At 44.6% G+C, this 18961-nt stretch overlaps 1 protein-coding gene across 2 annotated transcripts in view; it reads left to right on the plus strand.

The window, feature by feature from the left end:
- Positions 1-335: 335 nt before the first annotated feature.
- C5H14orf132 (chromosome 5 C14orf132 homolog) overlaps positions 336-18961 on the plus strand; it is a 44138-nt gene continuing 25512 nt past the window's right edge. The window contains exon 1 of one of the 2 annotated variants that reach the window (XM_054828068.1): positions 336-601. In XM_054828068.1, coding sequence (XP_054684043.1) covers positions 575-601 — 27 coding nt within the window. In that variant the 5' untranslated portion in view covers positions 336-574. Of the gene's footprint in view, positions 602-18789; positions 18882-18961 lie in introns of those variants that run through there. The other variant, XM_054828069.1, reaches the window with a different exon arrangement.

The raw sequence follows: 18961 nt of genomic DNA on the forward strand, positions 1-18961 counted from the left end.
TGTGATACCGAGCACGAAACGGGCTGTAGAGCTCTTTCACGTAAGCTCCAGCCCCTATCCGCCTCAGGGAACCGAAAAGCTTTGTTCCAGCTCAGGCTAACCCCGGTCCGGGGGTGATCCCAGGCCACTCTGGCCCCTGAAGGCGATGTCGGCCGGGAGGCAGAGCGATGCCGGGGCGGTAGCGGGGAGGGTTCGTCCCACAGGTGCTGCAGGGCGGCGCGAAGCAGCCACTGCCGGTGGCAGGCACCGCTCCCGGTCCCCTCCGCCTTCCCCCGCCGCGGGGGCGGACCCAGGCGCAGCCCAGCGCGGGGGCCGGGTCGCTGCCGCCGCCGCCCCCTGGCGGAGCAGCCCGCCGTGCCGCGCCGGGCCGTGCCGGGCCGGGCCGCGCCGGGAGCCGCCGGAGCTGGAACTGGTACCGGTGTCGGTCCCGCTGCCGCGGCCGCGCCCGCCGCTGCTGGGGGAGGCGGCGCCCGCGCCGCGCCCCCGCGCCCCGCCCGCCCCCGGCAGCAGCAGCAGCGGCAGCGGCAGCCTCAGCACCTCCGCCAGCTCCGCCGGCAGCTCCAGCGGCAGCACCATGGACCTCTCCTTCATGGCCGCGCAGGTAGGGCGCGGCGCCGGGACGGGACGGGTCGCCCCGGGGCAGCGGTGGCGGCGGCGGGACTCGCATCCCCGCTTCTCGTTTTCCTCCCCGCTCCAAAGTTGAGTCGGCGCGGCTGTAAACGCGGGCGGGGCCTCGGCTTGGGGAGGCGGCGGGGGGAAGGAAAAAATAAGGGGAAAAAGGGAATAAAAAAGACCAGCTAGATTTGGAGGCGCTGCGTGAGGAGAAGTTGCCGGGCGCAGCACCTGTTAGCGCCGAGCAGCGGGGCCCAGCCCCGGCGCTGCCCGCTCCCGCCGGCTGTCCGGCGTTCTCTGGTGCGGTTACACGGCACCCAGGCGGGGGAGGGAGGGAGGGCAGCACCGCTCCTGCCTTCGAAGGCAGATTGGAAACAGAAATCGGAGATTTGATTTTTCGGTTCTTTTCCTCCCTTCCGTACTGCGTTTGTACACGCATCTGTGTTTTTATGAGTTGTCTTTTCACACAGAATCTAGCTTGGCGTGTACAGAAATACTCTTCTATTTGCATGAACAAATCGTTTAAATTGCAGCTAAGTTCTGGACTTCAGCTCGAGGCATGATCATGGGTATTGGTGTCCAATGTACTGATGCTTAATATACTGAGAAGGATGTGATAGCTATAAGCCACCCAAAGCCAAAAATCATCTTGGTTAATCCAGGTAAATAAGGTTTTTAAACAGACAAACAGTGCTATGCTTCAGAAAAACTCTCACACACTGAACATCCATTTCATATTTTTCCAGGATAATTTCTTATGTTCATGCAGATACCTAACTGTATGTACGTAATTGGATTTTTTCCGAGAATGATTTGGATCCGAGTTCGAACTTTTGCCAAAAGAACGTCACCCACTATTTAGAGGTGGAGCGGGGGCCAGGGAGGCCTTTCTGCACTGCTGCTGCCTGAGCACTGACTTCAGCTGGAGGTGATTGGTGGAAACCAAATCTAATCCTCGCTGCGTTGTTCTGTTTCGTTAATGCAATGGCTGTTTTCTCTTGTTCCCTTCCTTAAAGTCTACTTCTGAAGGGGTGTCAGGCTCTACCTTTCTGAAGGTAGCAGTGGGCTGTCCAAGAATCTCTTGCATTTGGAGGTATTTCTAAGAAGAATTTTTTTTTTTTTTAAGGAAGCCCACAATGGGGAGGAGGAAAGCATAATTTCTACCAATTTGAGGTCTTCCTGGGAACTGGAGTATTCAAAGGAAATTTTGTATGTGTCAAACACTTTTCCTATGGTCCTTCTCAGCATGATCAGTGAGCTCCCTGTGTCCATCTTTTGTTCCCTAAGGACTGAGCTGAGGTGGGGAAGGTTTCGAGTCCCTGTTGCACAGAAGCAGAGGTGCAGCGTGGCAGCAGGTTTTACCAGTAATCGGACTGGTCTGTGCCAAAGCCGGGACTAGTGCTGCCCTTTCGCTTTCTACGCTCTCCCTTATTTTTGCTGTCCCACATTCCACATATGTTCTAATTCTGTTCATTGGAAGAGTCACAAAGCTGGGTGCTTTAGTCCTCTCAGAAACATTCCCTGTATAAATGTCTTATACTTACTAAGGTTGCTAATGCAACAATTTACAGTGAATTGTGTGCGTTTCTTCCTGATCCTCTGGGGTTGGTGTACTATTTCCCTTTGTCACAAGAAGTGACAAAGAATAATTTTTTTTCATTGTTAGTTTGGTGAATTTGGGGAACCTGCCTTTCCTTAGGCGACGTCTTTTTAAGGAAGAAAAGTATTTATGTTAAAACCCTGCAGCAGGGAAGGCTATCTGCGAAGCAAGGTTCGCCCTTTCTGACATGGGTACAGATCTCCTGTCCCTGAGGCAGAAGAGGTAGAAGCCTTCATCACATTTCCCCTGTCCCCCTCTAGACACCACCCAGCAGCATGGGGATGGGGGCAAGCTGCAAGAAGGCTGGGGTAGGGTTAAATGCAATCCCTCCTGTGGCCCAATACACCTCGGGAAGAAAGGATTGAACACCTTGGAGCTGTCTCTGCCATGAAGCCCTTTGGGTGGTGAGAGGGTGCTGGGAGGGGAAGGCGGGAGGCAGCGGGGCCCATGGGTGTCTTTCCCAGCAGGGCCACAGGGCTCACCGGGTCTGCACAGCACCGGTGTCATGGGGCACGTGGGGGAGTCCTCGGGGGGGGGATTTGTGTAATTAACCTTTTATGAGCTGTAAGAGAGGATTTCTTGGGCTCCTCCTCTAGTGAAGGAAACAAATCCAGTTGTTAGGTCACTGTGTACAGCGGATGCTACACTTACCTCTGTCACTCCCCTGTCACAGGCCTCTTGTACCTTTCTTCCTGAACTGGGTGACTCTTTCCCTTCCTGTCACCACAGTGGCATTTAACCCCCAGAGCATCACTCCTCTAATTTAGGTATTGCTTTTCTTCAACTTTCTTTTCCCTGCTATATCTCTTTGTCTTTTTTTTTTTTTTAAACATCTCTGTGGCATCTCTGGTGATGTGCCCCATTGAGATGACCTTCAATAAGGGATATGTGGGAACAGAAGAGAATGATTGACCTGCACTCGCTGCTCCTAACTGCTTTTAAAGATGCTCTGCCATCACACTTATTGACATCCTTGTGACATAAAATAGCACTTGCATTTTACCTGATGAATACCAGGTACATTAATACTTTACACTAAAATAGGTAATGCCTAAACTGAAATGCTTAATCATGTAAAAGCAATGGTTACCTCACAAGTTAATTTAGTTTCTATAGGATACTGTATTTATGTTCCTATAAGTTGCTTTTGTATATTATTCTTATCACAACCTTGCACCACTCATCACGGACCCAGGTTGGCTCTGCTAGATGTCTTGTGAGACACCATAAATGATCTATACCTTAGATCCCTCTGATGTACACAGGGACAGGTGTTTCAGCCTCAGTGATGCTATAGTATGTTACGGAGGCTTAAAATCTGGTGTCCTTTGAAGTGCGCAGGGTGAAATTGTAAGGCCAGATAATGCAATAGTTAAGAGTGTCTTTTAAGTAAAGTTTTGGTGCATTTGCTAAAATGTTTGGTGAGTCAAAATTTGCAAATCTGGATAACTGTATCAGTATGTTTACCTGTTCAGACACACGAATACAAGGAAACCTGCTTTCTAGAAACACTGTGTATACAAAGCTATACAAGTAATGCACAGCTTTCATCTTCAGCACCTCCCCTCCCTTTTTTAAGATGTCTGTGAGATGGTTTATGCCTTGGAAGCCCTGAAACCATTTCATGTGCCAGCAGAAAGATAAATCCCCCCCAAAATGATAAATTTGATGCTGTAGAAAGGATAATGTTTTTCTGATAAAAATTGTTGTTGTGGAACAGGAGATTGTCAGGCAGCAATGCTGACAAATCTGTGTAGATATAACGTGAGGGTTTGGATGTCCAGCTTAAGCAACCACATCTGAACATCTCAGCTGTAGTACGTTTATTAGCTATGCCACAAGGAACTGCTTTTGACTGTAACAATTAAATCCGTTGATAAAATAAGCCTTTTTGCATCTGTGTGTTCATCAGCAGTCAGTTGTGCAGGGTTGGGTGTCCTCTGTTCTGCGGGTGCTCTAATTGATTTCGGTTAAGGTCAGTTGTGCTAATAAGCACGACTCGCACCTAGTCAAAGCCTATTAGCTAGTACTCTTTGTCATTTTAAATCCAAATTTTAATTAAAGTAATCCTGTACACCTCAAGATACTACGCCAAAGACGTTCAGCCACTGCTAAGCTGTATGACTGGCTCAGTTATGTGTGTTGTTCAGTGATTTCGGAGTGCTCTTGTAGTCTAGGTAACCTCAGAAATAGCCTCTTCTTATAGGTAGAGACTTTCTCTACCAGCATAAAAGCCTGGTTTTGGGGGGTGCTGAGTGTTGGGTCCAGGCTAAGAGCACTCGGTGCTTTTCAGCAGCAGTCAGGGGTTTGCTCTCAGATGCCCAGTGATGAACTGTCCCCCTCGCCCCTTCTGACACACTAAAATTAATATCCATTTAACAACTGGCTAAAGCATTTCTGATAGAAAAAAACTGTAGCAATGAAAATTGTGTCTGGGTTAATGGGAGCAGGGTTGAAATGTGTATTGAACTTGAAAAACAGAGGCACATCGTGGGGAAAAACCAGGAAGGTAGAAAAGAAAAAAATGATGTCATGGTCTTCAGTATGATACAAATGGATACGAGCTGAACAGCACCTGCAGTCATAATACCCATTATGTGTTTTTCAAGATTTATGTTTGCAATTTAACTTTTCCTTAAGTGATTTCTGTAATTTTTGTTTCATATTAAAAATCAGGAATGGATTTCTTTAACTTGCACTATTTTTATGATCGCGTATATCTCCATACAGTAAAAATATTATTTTAATTGTCAGATAAATGATCTTTTCTTCTTTTACATACAGAACAGGGAAAAGCTAGTAAGAGCCTTGGGAGCATGGTCTTTTCTGTGGATTTTTTTTGCATCTCAGTCATATATAGTTTACATATGAATTATCTGTTGATTCTCCATGCTCAAAAGCTCTTTGTAAACTTCTGAGGATTTGAAATACAATAAGTTGAATTCTTTGTGCTTAGTTTCTATGATTAAAAGCTGTATTTTTGTAATCTTTAATTCCTATTATAGTGTTGAGGATTTTTTTTATTAAAAAAATAATACTACATGCTTCAGGAGCTAGAGAAACAAATGAACAGGTTTGGTACAGAAAGCAAAACCATTTCAATAATAAAGACAATTTAAATTTCATTGGTTTTGTGGTCTGTATTGCTCTTCTAGGATTTCAGGTCTGGTCACTGATCATTCAGGTCACTTTGAGCCTTTCATTGCATTGGCAGTAGTTCAGGTCACTTTTCCCCAAACAGGACAGTGGTCCTTGGTGTACCTTGAAGAAACCCTATAGCTACCTATAACCTTGCCAGTATAAGAGGTCTAAGACTGCCATGCCTCCACACTAAACATATTTTATTACAAGCTGTGGAACTTCTGGAAAGCACTAGAATATACACAGTAAACTGAGTTTGTTTAGGACATGTTCGACTTAATACTCATATTTTCCAGAAGGTGCAGACTGCCCATGTCTATGCGGCAAAACTGGCGTGTGTGCAGAGGGTGTGCTTGGTATTTTGGGACACCAGTCGCCTGAAAATCCCAGACATAGATGCAGTATCCTTTAATTCCTTTCTAATGAGATTTCTGGATGCTAGAAAATGCACAATTAGGATCTGCTGTACTCTGCTGTATCAGCACAGAGGAACCAGAGTGCAGGATAATCCTGCATCTGTTTTCCCACTTTATGTATTCTCTGTCTCGGGGGTCAAGAGGGATTCAAAGCCTTTATTAGCTGTATGCTTTTCCTACAGCAAGGTAATCTGGAGGTATTAAAAAAAAAGAGGATTTAGATTTGTGGTTTTGGTAGGTTATTCCCACCAGCTCAAAACAGAATCCAGGCTACTTGCTCAGTGCGAGCTTGTGTGTGTGCCTGTGTACATATACATGTGCTGAGAAACCTGAATTCACTGCCTGCCTCCAGAGAGAGACCAACTTTTCGGTCATGTTTATATTTGGAGAATCTATGTGTGACAATGCTGAATGGGGAGGTCATCTGGAAACTTTGATATCGCTGGTGTAAGCTTAGGGCTGATTTATTTTACTTTTTTCTTTAGGAAGTGTGATTGCCAAAAAATAAGCTCTAAGCCAAACCAAATGGATAATCAGGATTTAAAGATCCATGAACCTCTCCTTGTCAAAAGCTGCCTCGATTATAATCTAAGACCAAAGACAAAACCTCTCTGATCCATCGCATCAAACATTAATAATGTTGGCTAGGAGGATGTAGGCATTCTCTTACGTGACCAGTTCAGTGCTCACTTATGTACAGCAGAATAGGGCACTGACCGTTACTCTACCAGCTCTGCTTTCTTCTGAAGGTTAAAGTAATTTTCTCTGGCATCCTTTGATTCCTTCAGAACGTCTTGACCTATAATAAAGAGGATCAAAGCATCAAGAAGCTGAAAGAGCAGGCCTGAGTTTAACTGAGGATGTCTCAGATGCTCAAAGTACAAGCTTAAGTCCTGATGCCTCACTGTGGTGTGGCACAGCCAGAGGGACCAGCTGCGTAATCCAGATGTTGCAGAAATCCTGCTCTGTGTGCAGAAAACAGTGGTGTCCTCATCCAGGATATTGCTAGCAGTTGAAGTGAGAATCATTTTCTGGAGAAGTCTTTCTGCTAGCTGCTTGGTGCAACTGCGTTAGATTTTTATTGGTGGGGGGACATGAGGAATCTCTGGGCCTTTGTTATTGCTGCAGTAACAGTGCAGTCTGCATTCCCAACTCTTGTATAACAGAAACTTCTACGCAGCAAAGCTTTTGAACATTCTGCAGAGATTTGGGCATACTAGTATTGTAAAGTGTTGATACTGCACTTTGGAGGAGGCTGTTGTTCCAGGATTGTGCTGATAATTGCTGTCAAAGATGCTAAAAGCAGTGATTCCAATCCAGCAAAACACTTAAGCACTTACTGCATTTGGAGCATGTGTATATTGTTCCAGTCACATCAGCAGTACTGTCCACTTGCTTAAAATGAAATATTTCAAAGCCTGGCACAGATGGGGTGAGAATGCTTTGCTTTCCTAATTCATAGGAAGACCTCCTGGAGGAGCAAGAGGAAACCTGCTATTGGTCATCATTAATCCAGGGAAGGCTGAGACTATGTGTTTTGGAGTGACTGTATTTCCATCAGTTAATAGCATGACCAATTTCTCATAGGAGCAGCTGAATGTTAGAAGAGGAGGATGTGGTAGGAGGGGAGTGATAGGGAAGGAAGAGTAGAATGTGGTTTATGTGATGCATGTATTTGTGCAGTCTAGTTATGTGCACAGGGAGGGTTAGAAGATATTGGAAATAATTTCTTTGTGTTTCATGTGCCGATTAACTGTGAGACTAATTCTGTGATGTGATTTTTTTTTAATTTTTTTTAATCAAGTACATGATTTTCAGCAGATACAGGCTAAAGAGTTCACAAAGCAAGCAGATCTCACATTATTTCCATCTTGGTTGAATGTGGAAAGGAGGTTTGTAAGGTGACTGCAAATGGACACATTCACGTGCATTAGAAAGATGAAGCAGGAACCTTTCACAACACAGTTGATGGCAACAACACCTGGGTTCCTATTGTACACAGAAAATAGCTACAGATGGCAGGTAAGAGGAATGAAGACTGAAGCAGCACTACTTTCATGCTAAACATGTTACCTGTTCAGGTGCCTGGTGTTTCTTTAGCAGTAAGAGCCCAACCCTGTCATATACTGAGCAGTAATGCTCTTGGCAGACTTGATGAGAACTGAGTTTCTGGGTAGCAACTGGGTAGCCCAATGGTATTGGGCCCTCAGAATCCATAGGCTAGAAAATCTAGACTGGTTATAGATTTATTTATTTTTTTAAAACTTGTTTTCGACTAATCTAGGCTGAATTTTTCAAGTCATTGATGAGCTGCAAACATGGGGATGAGGTTCTGTTTTAAGTTTTGTTGGAAATGGAATGGATGCTGGCCATTTGGAAGCTAGTTTCACCACCTTCCTAACCTTATTCCCATACCAGGCGAAAGCCACAAAATTCCAAATGATTCAAAGGGTTGCAGGTTGCATGGGATTTAGTAAAGCAGCGTGATGCTTTGGTGACTGTTGGTACACCACCAAAATTAAATCATTGATCAAAGAAAACATTAGAGCATTCAAACAAACTGCCGTGACGTGGAAAGCACAAAATTGGAACAGCAACCCAAGTAAATTCAGCAGTGACCAGCTTGCTACGTCTGTCTGCTGGGACTTACTTTCCTTGAAGGTATTTTATGTCATGGATTGCATTGTCTGCCTAAGCCAGTGAGGTCTGTTGGAGTCCTCTGTCTGTTGTTTCAGGAGGTGGCTTGGTTTGAGGAGTGTCGTATCCTAAACGTTAACCTCTTCCACTGTTCACAGGGGTGATGATTTTTAAAGGTGTCTTTTGAATGAGTGATGGCTCACTGTTGTTGTTTTAAGTGGATATATACTCAGGTGTGAAAGGAAGGTCCTTGAAAACTGATTGTAAACTGATGATAGCCATGTCACCCATCGATGGCTTGATCTGCTTCTCATGCCAGTGGATACGTCAGGAGTTGCTCCATTTCCGTGGAGTAGCAGCAGGATAAATGCAGTGGAAGCCTTTGGCAAACTTGATCCTGACATTGCATATGCAAGTTGTTAGCGCTTGGGTACAAAAAGGGTCAGAATGAAGTGTGTGAACTCTTTGCCATCTATTTTGAAGGTGCCGAGTGTCCAGGGTCTGCTCTCCTGTTCCCTCTGGTGCTGCCCTGAACAATACCTGTCCCTGCATTGAGCACTGAATAGGAGAAAAACCCATGGCCAGCTGTGACGCCAGGACCAGGAGCACTGAACGCTTACTGAATGTACTCTCTGCAGCTTTGGAAAGATTACAGGGAGCAGAGGCAACACGGGGTGGAAGATGTCTCCTTGCAAATACAACCATGTGGCATGTGCACGGCAGCCAGAACTGATGCTCTTAGCGGCAGTCGCTACCCACCCTTTCTCTCGCTGGCTCGCACGCCCACACGATGCTTTCAGGTTTGTCTCACAGCACCGGCTGTTTGAAATGACATGTACTCTTAGGTTGACTCTTTAGTCTTTCTATTCTGAAAGCTGAATTCCACGCTCCTCGTAGCCGCCAGAACCAAAACCTGCCAAGCAGCAGCTAATTAAAAAACATTCATGTTACAGTTGCTTCAGAAAAGCTCAATGCCACTTTGCAGTAGGCTGTTCGATACAGGGTCAATTTGTTCTGTTTTGCAAAGCTATTATCTCCAGTTTGGAAATTCTGGGTTGTTTTTTTTTTTTTTAAAAAAAAAGCTTTTAACCTCAGCTGGTTTTGTTCATTGTAATTTTGCTTGTAAGCCTTTCAAATGTTAGGAAAGGAGGAGCAGTTGAGGAACAAGCCATGCATGGCTAAAACAAACCCAAACTTCCATCAGCTTCCACTGTGACTTTTTTTTCTGCCAAATCAACTGGATGAGCATTTGCAAAACATGGGAAGATGTGCTGAGCCTTGAGATGTGCTGGATTCTGCGACTGATAAAAGCTACCAGCCCCACAGAGTCGCTGCGTGGAAGGAGAAAGAACAGACGTGTCTCTTCGGCTGATGCGTAGAGGCGTTGAGGTGTATATTCTGAGAGAAAGAGTAACAACTGAACTGACAAGGAAGCAAAAGTGTTAAAATGGAAAACTTTAAAGGATTTCTGAAAGTGCAGCTGAACCCAAGGACTTGGAGCAGCTGATCACACCTAAATTCTCTCAGCCCCCCAATTAAGTGTATGCTTAAAGTATGCGAGTACTCCTCTGAACTACACCTCGGTTTAAATGAAGTATATAATTAAGTGCCTTGCTAATCTGCAATAAGTGGCAAAGCATTTTGAGGTATCATAATAGCTTTTCTTTAAAAATGAGCTCCACTTGAAATAAATTAGATTGCTCCTTTCCTCTCTCTGTCTTCCCCTCCTTGTAACTTTTTCTGGACTCTTCTCAGGGATTTTTCTCCTATCTTTTCTCTTGGAAGGAAAACATTTTATACAGACATACAACTCAGGTCTGCTGTCCTTTTTAGGTATCTTCCTTCTCTGTCTCTCATATCCTTCATCCTTACCTTTTGTAAATTATTTCAGATGCTATAGCTGCACCAGCTCAAGTCCAAATCCCACAAGGATTTAAGCTTAGATCTGGAAGATGGGAGACAAAGTAAATATTTCTTCTGTTCAGAGATAGGACGTGAAAGTCAGCAGACTAAAAAGCTATAGCCACTGAAAGTGTAAGTGTAGTAAAAAGAGTGAGTGGTGATAGATGTAGAATCTAAACCCCCAGGAATGGAAATATCACTCTTTCTGCACTGTTTCATGTTTTGGTCACTCTCCAGCTGGAGCAGAGCAGTTTATAACCTCAATCTGAAAAGTTCTGCATTCTCTTCTCTAGATGCTGAACCCAGCAGTCACTTCGGAGAAAAATATTGAAAGTGCATTCACAAACACTCCTCTGTCTTTGTCCGTCCTGGGATATCTTTCCCCCCCACTTTCCACTAAAGGAAAACTTTATCGAATATGTGGTTATTAACATTAAGGCATGGCAAATGGTTGTTCTGTAATAGGATCCAGTCTGTGAAATGGTTCATTTTGTGTTGGTCTCTGAACCATCTGATTGAGCATGCTGTGAAACTGTGCAGATGGGCAAGGAGGTGAAATCCTACACTGATTTGTTGTCAGGGTGGCAGATGTTTTATTCTCCTGGTGCGTTCTCTGGCATTTCTCACGGACATGAAACAGAAGCAGAGGAAATTGAATTGCTGTGCTCTCTCTCCCTTGTTCTCCAAGGTAGTTTTGCAACTCATTTCTCCTGTAATCTTATGAAGTGTGAGAAGAAGTATGCACCTCCTGACTTCTCTTACAAATGTGCTCTATAATTTCACAAGTTACCTTCTTTACCCAGTCAGCTGTAATTTTCAGCATGGGTGGTTCTCATGGTGCATCTCTTGCTTATTGCTTTAGTGTACTTAATACCCTTAACGGTGCTTTAAAGATGAGCATTTGGATGACTAAATAAACAATCCTACTTCTAAAACATTTGTCTCCCGACCTCTGGTCTGCACAGTAGAAGGGCATGGAGAAGGCAGAAGACAACATGCTGATGTAAGATGCTGTCTAGCTTGCCCCGATAGCAGCTCCTTGCTGTTCCTTAAAGACCTTGGGCATATAGCATATGCCACGGGGAATGCTGAAGAAGCGAAGGGAAATGGGAGACAGCTAGCAAAGGTAGTTTTGGCCAAACTCTGATGTCTTCCTTGAGCATGCAGCATGGCATTATTTGAATCATGTAGAGAATGCTGGCCAGCTCCTGAAGTCAGTTCGTTATTTCTAAAACTGTTGGCTTTGGAAATGGAAACCCAACAGTTATTAAAAATCTTAAATTCCGTTCTAGAGGAAAATAAATGGAATTAGGAGGGACTCTTCTGAAATGAAATTTGGTCTTGTCTTGCCACCTGAGCTTTGCCATTAGAAAACTAATCACATAGTTTTATGATGTAAGTTTAGCCTTGCCTAAGCAAGAGTATGATTTCATTGATACAAACAGATTCAATATTTTTTTAGTATTAGCTTTTTTAATTAAAAAAAAAAATTCCATACCTAGTGTAGCACATAAGCAATGGGGGCAATTCAACTGGATTCCACCACACCCATGATTTTTTTTTTTTTAACAGAAATATGTAACATTTAGGGTATGGGTGCATTGCCATACATATTCTAGAGATCTCTGGAACCCTACAATATAAGCAGTGGTCAGGCATACACTGTCAATTTTGGTGAGACATGACTGACACCTTGCACCTAAACACTGTGATCATCTGTGATGCCTGCACACTGTCCTGCAGGATCGTGGCATGACCAGGGAGGAGAGGGACCCTAAGTGCAAGCTGGTGCGCATCTGGGCTGGGCCGGCATGGGCTTGCATGCTTGGGGTGGCACCTGTGTCTGTCGCCTACGGGTGGCTCCAGGCTACTGCTGTACTTCAGGGTTGTCGTCCAACTGCTACATACAGCAGTGACTCACTGCTTACTTGGTTCAACTTCTAACATGATCTTCATTCTCATAAACTTCAAAACTCCTTATGAAGAATGTAAAGTTTCACCTGCAGATAAAGAATACAGAGAGGCAGCAGGACTTCCCCGTGATGCCAAGGAAGAGATAAGTGTCTTAGTGAGAACTGATTCCCAATTTGGCACTTCCTCAGTGGGGAAGCTTGAACTGGCTGTGGGTGGCAGAGGAAAAGCAGCAAATCCTTCTTATGCCGCATGTGTGCAGTCAGGTGGCTCAGAGCATCCCTCAAGTTCTTCTGAATATCGATGAAGTTACAGCTTTAAGCTTACAGCCTTGCCTTTCAGTACTGGATTCATGACTATCAAGCTCTGAGATTTTTTTTTTTTTTTTAAGGATGATGTCATTTCCTTTAAAAGGAATCTAGCAGGTGATCATACTGAAGTTTGGAAAAGTGGGACTGTCAGACTCTGCACCGTTTCAGTAAAGCTTGGCCAGCTGGCAGAACGGGGTGTGCTCTTCCCCCAAAATAAGCAGCATCTCTCTGAGTGCTGATTTTGACAGAAACCCCAGCATCGGTTTAAGAGTAATACAGTTCATGTGTACTCTTTGCCTGAGGATCATGCTATGCTCTTGTCAGTCCTAGTAGCCATCCCATTCACCGCCTGTCTGGCAGGAGGAGCAGAGTGGTGACAACAGAGGAGATGCTGCAGCTGTCACACCTATTTACAGCTTCTGGGTCACTGATGTGAGGATAAACAAACACGGTATTTGTGCAGTTGCATGGTTAGCAATTTATTTTTAAAATCAGTCACTTGAAAAATACCAAGGCACATGTAAAATATCTCTGTCAGCACTTTCTGTGCGGTTTGCAACCTAGCGCTTGACCTGAGGGTTTCCCTGTGATTCTGTTAATTTAATGTAAGAGTTAAGGTAAAGGCCACATCCTTATCCAGGGAAAGCACATGTTTCTCCTCTGAGTGAAGTTGTAACAAGATGGGATCTGGCTCTCCGAATGCAGGAACATACTGATTCTTGTCTGCTGCTGCCATTTTATTCCCTGATTTTATTACCCACTCTGCAGCGATGAGTAATTACCTCGCATGTAGGCAAGTGATATTTACTGTAAAAAAGGCTGAGTGAATTCATAGTTGAGCAAATGTTTGAAGAAATAACAATTAGAGATTGCTTTCCTGTTTTGTTTGAAAACACTGAGGGGGGGAAAAAAAGAAAATACAAACATTTTCTCTTTGATAGCCAAGAAACAAATACTCAAGCTCATATCTTCCAGCATTGCATCCCCAGAAATGTTGGCATGAAAGTGGTTGTATTTAGTCACTAAATCTTTATTACAGTCAAACAATGACTGACAGTAGGCCATTTGTAAACAAAGCAGTAAGTCAGGAAAGTTGACAGAATGAAAATTTGTGGTCTGTTTTGGGGGCTGAAGTCACAATCCCAGATAAACAGCAGGAGGTCGAGCCCCTAATAACCCACATAGACTCAGTATTTGGAGACATGGATGTTGCACTCTGGTTTTCCTTCTGTCTCTGCTTTCCTCCTCCTCCTCAAAGCTACGGAGGGGACCACACAGAACAAGCATCTCATGGCAGGATCTGTGTTTTTGGCTTGGAGATGAGAGCAATTATCCCTTGAGCATTGCAGTTTGGTTACACAGTCTGATCATTGGTAATTGCCCCTTAGCAGCTGGCTCTCAGAGATGTACTCCAGTACAGTGGCTGCTACAAAGGGGTTTTGTAATTGGGTTGACTTGCGGTCAGTGTTCCTAACTGGGACTTACCAGTCCCTTAGGATGTCACCTATAGGTCTGTTTCTGAAGTATGTGGGAAACAGCATGATTTCACATACTTATAAACTCAACATGGATGGCATTTTCCGGGATGTGACCTTAGAGCTGCAGTGAGACATCTTACACTCCTTTGCTTCCTCTCATTTCGGGAGGCTTCATCCGGGCTGCTGCCACTTTTCCTTAACGTGCTGATACAGCTTTTCACCCAGTTCCTGAGTGATAACAGCACACGGCAGTGCTCAAGTATCTCTGCCACCTTTTGACCCTCCTTTGCCATGGGTCTGTGTGATGGTACTGTTCCTTTCCTGCCCACCTTCTCAACTAGTACCAAATAAATTGGGCACTTGTCTCTTAGAACCGCTAAGGGATGTATTTATTCAGTAACTTAAAAGCATTGTCCTACGTAGGATCCTGTACGTGGACATGGTACCTCCTGATGTAGTTGCCACTGGTTCCTCAGTAGCAGAGCTGTGCATTTCCCTGGAGGCACCAGATTGTAGCTTCCAAAACACAGCAGTCTGCATGTTTGGGCTTTTTTTCTTCCCACTTATATTTTTCCTCCTGTTTTTCTAAATAATCATAAAGCAGGCTTGCTTTTCTGAGTCTGGTGATTGCTGGAACCAATGCTTCAAGCAGCGCAGCTTCCATTCATCTTTCAAATCCGCTACCATTTTTGCTGTAGGGGTATTTATTTCATACACAATCTGGGCTACATTTATTTTTGCAGGTCCAAATTCAACTGTGGGCTGTGCTGGCCAAACCCAGTACTGTATTTATGTTGTGGTAACCATCAGCAAAACCCTGACTCCTCCAGAATTGGATTGCTTTTATTTTTTTTATCTATTTCACAGAAGCGACTAGATAGCCTCCAAATCTGTTCTTTGGAAACTGTGACAAATTTGCGAAGAGACAGGTCGATGGGAACAATTGCTGTTAAAAGGAATGAGGCAAAACAGCGGTAAGGGCATATGTGCATTCACATCATGTAAACCTGATGCCTACCAGTGGGAGCCCGCGCACGCTTTCCTTCCCACCCGGGAAAGCCCCGCAGCGACAGGATGCCACCGGACCTTATTGCCACTTGAGGACAGGGTTAGCCCTGGCTGTATTGCCAGTACGCAGGAGCAGACGGCTCCCTGTTTGCATGTCTCGGGCGGAGCGGCGGCCCTTGAGCGCTGCGGAGCATGTGGGGAAGGAGGAGTGGGTGGAGGGTGGCACTGCTCTTCTCTCCATCTGCTGCTGCCCACCAGCACAGCTGCCCTCATCTGCCAGAGCGAAAGAAGGGCTTTTATCTGCAGAGAAAAAGGAAAGCCCAGGTGAAAAGATGCTCGCCATACAATCACTCCCATATGTTCTTCAAAGGACTCCTCAAGTCCACATCTCTGTGTGTGTGTATCGAGCTCTCGATGCTGAGGGTAGCCGTAAAGCATTGGTAGGAATAAGCACACACCTGCGTGATGTATGTATGTCCAGTGGAAAACAATGCACGTCTTAAAATTGTCGTGTGCCTGAGACATGTAGTAGAATTGGAAAAAAATACACAGGAATCACAAGCAGATGCAAATGTGAGCAGAGTGCCCACAAACTGCTCAGCAACGGCAGTAAAAGGCAAATTAGCCTTATACGGACCTATGCAAGAAAAAATACAAGCTGAGAAAATAACAAGTGACTGATGAGTACTCTGCTCTCACACTGGATGCAGAGCAAACTGGGAGTGCTATGAAAATTTGGAAACCTGAAATGATTAACCAAAGAAACAAACTATTGTGGGGTTTTTTTTTCTTAGTCTCTGGCCTTTCCCTTGTCTGTCTCAGTTTCCTACTTTCAAATGAGGACCATTTATATCACAAATAAAGCCTTGTGCCAACCATCTCATCCATCATTTTGTGTTTCCTTTCAAAATCTCACTTCCTAATTCCAGCTGGCCTACAATGACCTCTTCCATTATCTACTTTTTAGATTTCAGGGGTGCCTTTTCTCATATATCCCCTCAACCTTGCATGTAGTTTCTCACATACAGCAAAGCTGCTTTATTGTTTTTTTCCTGGAATACCTTCTGAAAACCATCCTTTTTTAAAATTGGCAAAATATTGGGCAATGACTGGTCTGCTGGTGCCCATTGTCTTCTAGCTGTAATTCTGTCTCATTGTCATCTTTGCCCTTCTCCCATACCTTTATTCTTGGGTTTTGATCAAGACCTTTTTATTTATCTTTATAGTTCCTGTGGCATCCTTATATTTAACTAGAATTATTAGTCTCTAGAGTCAGAATAATGAAACATTTTCAAATCACAGGTATTGGAATATTCAACCCACTGAACAAGGTTTTCAAGGAATTTTATCTTTTTCTCCACATCTGTGGAGAAGAACAGTGTACCTGTATTCCCATATATGTCTGAAGGCTGTTAACCTGCCAGTGATCTTCCCAAAACGCGGTCCATAGTCATAGGCTGTTCATCGTCCAGGTACTGCGTGTCAGGTCGCTGCACCCTTTTCTTCTGAACAATGAATTGGGTTACACAGGAGCGTAACCATCCCGAGTGCATCTTCTTTTGGCCAGCCTTCTTCAATGTCCTTCAAATTAGGAATAAAACCAAACAAATAAAGAACAATCAATAAAAAATAGAGATTAATTGGTTTCTGGGATAACCAGAAAACAACTCTGAAAGCTGCTAACAGTGCTGGTAAATCCTGTTAGTCCTTCAGTTTCAGTGCTCTCACCTCAGCAGCAATGCGAAGGAGCTCTCAAGTCAGTGAAGCTGGCAGTAAAGAGTAATTGCTTTGTGGATATCCTTCTTTGTGCAAATTTTCTTTCACCAAAGCAGTCAGAGTTCAAATGCTTCTTAATTCAACTGCCAGTCAGTTCTCCTGGGTACCCAAGCCAGCCCTGCGAGTGGGAAAGGGCAGCCTGTTTGCGTGCGTTCTCAACTGTCTGCTGGTATCCCCCTCCTCTTCTATCAGTACGGCATGTTTTGTAATTGAGATAAAAACCATCTCACACTATTGTGTATACATCTGGTTTTGGATTGGGATTTCAAAAGCATGCATTTAGATCCAGCTTTTATGTTCATTACAAAGGCTCCATTTCAGGTTGTTGGTCTTTGTTTACATTTTTCACCGTGTCACTGAAATTACAGTTGTCTTCATACATGTATGCCAAGGTGGGATAAAGATTTTTTTTCCCTTTTCCAGGTCTTCTCTGATCAAATGATAATTGTTCGTAGCTTTTCTGTACCTCCTCGCTCCACCCCATCTTTTAAATCAAGTCCTCTGAGCAACAAGTTCAAGTTAACCAGTAGGAGTTTGCAGTGGCTAGGTGAAAGCTGAGGTTGACTGGCATGTTTTCAACAAATTTATCAGTCCTGAGGACAGGAAATGCATGTCTGTGCTGGCTCCGTGTCTTTGGAGAAGGTAGAAAAAGCTCATATGTGGGAAACAAATGAGGGTGTCTGAAAAGAGGTGGCTATTGCCTTGAACTGAAGTCAGCATTTCTATGTTATATGTCAGATATGCTTGGAGTAGTTTGGGTTCGGTTAGAATTGGTCTGGTTTATATTAATTTCTTTTCACTTTCAGTATCTTTATGCCAAAAAGAGGCAGATTTAATTAATGTGAAATCATGATACAAAATAACAGTTCATTTTTTTATTAAAATTACATTTTGTCTTGCTGGTAGCTTCTTTTTCTTCATACTTTTTTCACTTGACAGAACAAGATGGCCAGCAGATGTAAAGGGTATCACATGGAAGAAACTTTCTTAAATGTGCCTTTCATGGCTATTCATTTCTGAGCCGTGAAGACGAGTCCATCGGTGTTGCACAAGCCAAGCATTTACATTTATACTATAGAATCATAGAATGGTTTGGGTTGGAAGGGACCTTAAAGATCATCTAGTTCCAACTCCCCTGCTGCGCACAGGGACACCCTCCACTAGACCACGTTGCCCAAAGCCTCATCCAACCTGGCCTTGAACACTTCCAGGGATGGGGCATCCACAACCTCTCTGGGCAACCTGTTCCAGTGCCTCACCACCCTCACAGTAAAGAATTTCTTTCTAACATCTAATCTAAATTGACCCTCCTTCAGCTTAAACCCATTACCTCTTGTCCTGTCACTACACTCCCTGATAAACAGTCCCTCACCACCTTTCCTGTAGGCCCCTTCAGGTACTGGAAGGCCGCAATTAGATCTCCCTGGAGCCTTCTCTTCTCCAGGCTGGACAACCCCAACTCTCTCAGCCTGTCCTCATAGGAGAGGTGCTCCAGCCCTCCAATCAGCTTCGTGGCCTCCTCTGGACTCGCTTCAGCAGCTCGATGTCTCTCTTGTACTGGGGCCCCCAGAGCTGGACGCAGTACTGCAGGTGGGGTCTCACAAGAGTGGAGTAGAGGGGCAGGATCACCTCCCTCGACCTGCTGGTCACGCCTCTTTTGATGCAGCCCAGGACACGGTTGGCTTTCTGGGCTGCAAGCGCACACTGCCGGCTCATGTTGAGCTTCTCATCAATCAATACCCCCAAGTCCTTCTCCTAGGGGCTGCTTTCAATCCATTCCTCGCCCAGCCTATAGTCGTGCTTGGGATTGCGCTGACCCACGTGCAGGACCTTGCACTTGGCCTTGTTGAACTTCATGCGGTTCGCATGGGCCCACCTCTCCAGCCTGTCAAGGTCCCTCTGGATGGCATCCCTTCCCTCCAGCGTGTCGACCACACCACACAGCTTGGTGTCGTTGGCAAACTTGCTGAGGGTGCACTCGATCCCACTGTCCATGTCGCCGACAAAGATGTTGAACAGTGCCGGTCCCAGGACCAACCCCTGAGGAAATGCAGCATCATTAAGGTCATAGACCTTCTGCTCTGACATGGTAAGTATCCTTTCCTTATCTCATTCAGCAGTTTGTGTAAAAATATTTGATTTTTCACTGAGATATGTTGTTAATAACAA

This window comes from Grus americana, chromosome 5, assembly GCF_028858705.1.
Source record: "Grus americana isolate bGruAme1 chromosome 5, bGruAme1.mat, whole genome shotgun sequence".
Classification (NCBI taxonomy): Eukaryota; Metazoa; Chordata; class Aves; order Gruiformes; family Gruidae; genus Grus; species Grus americana.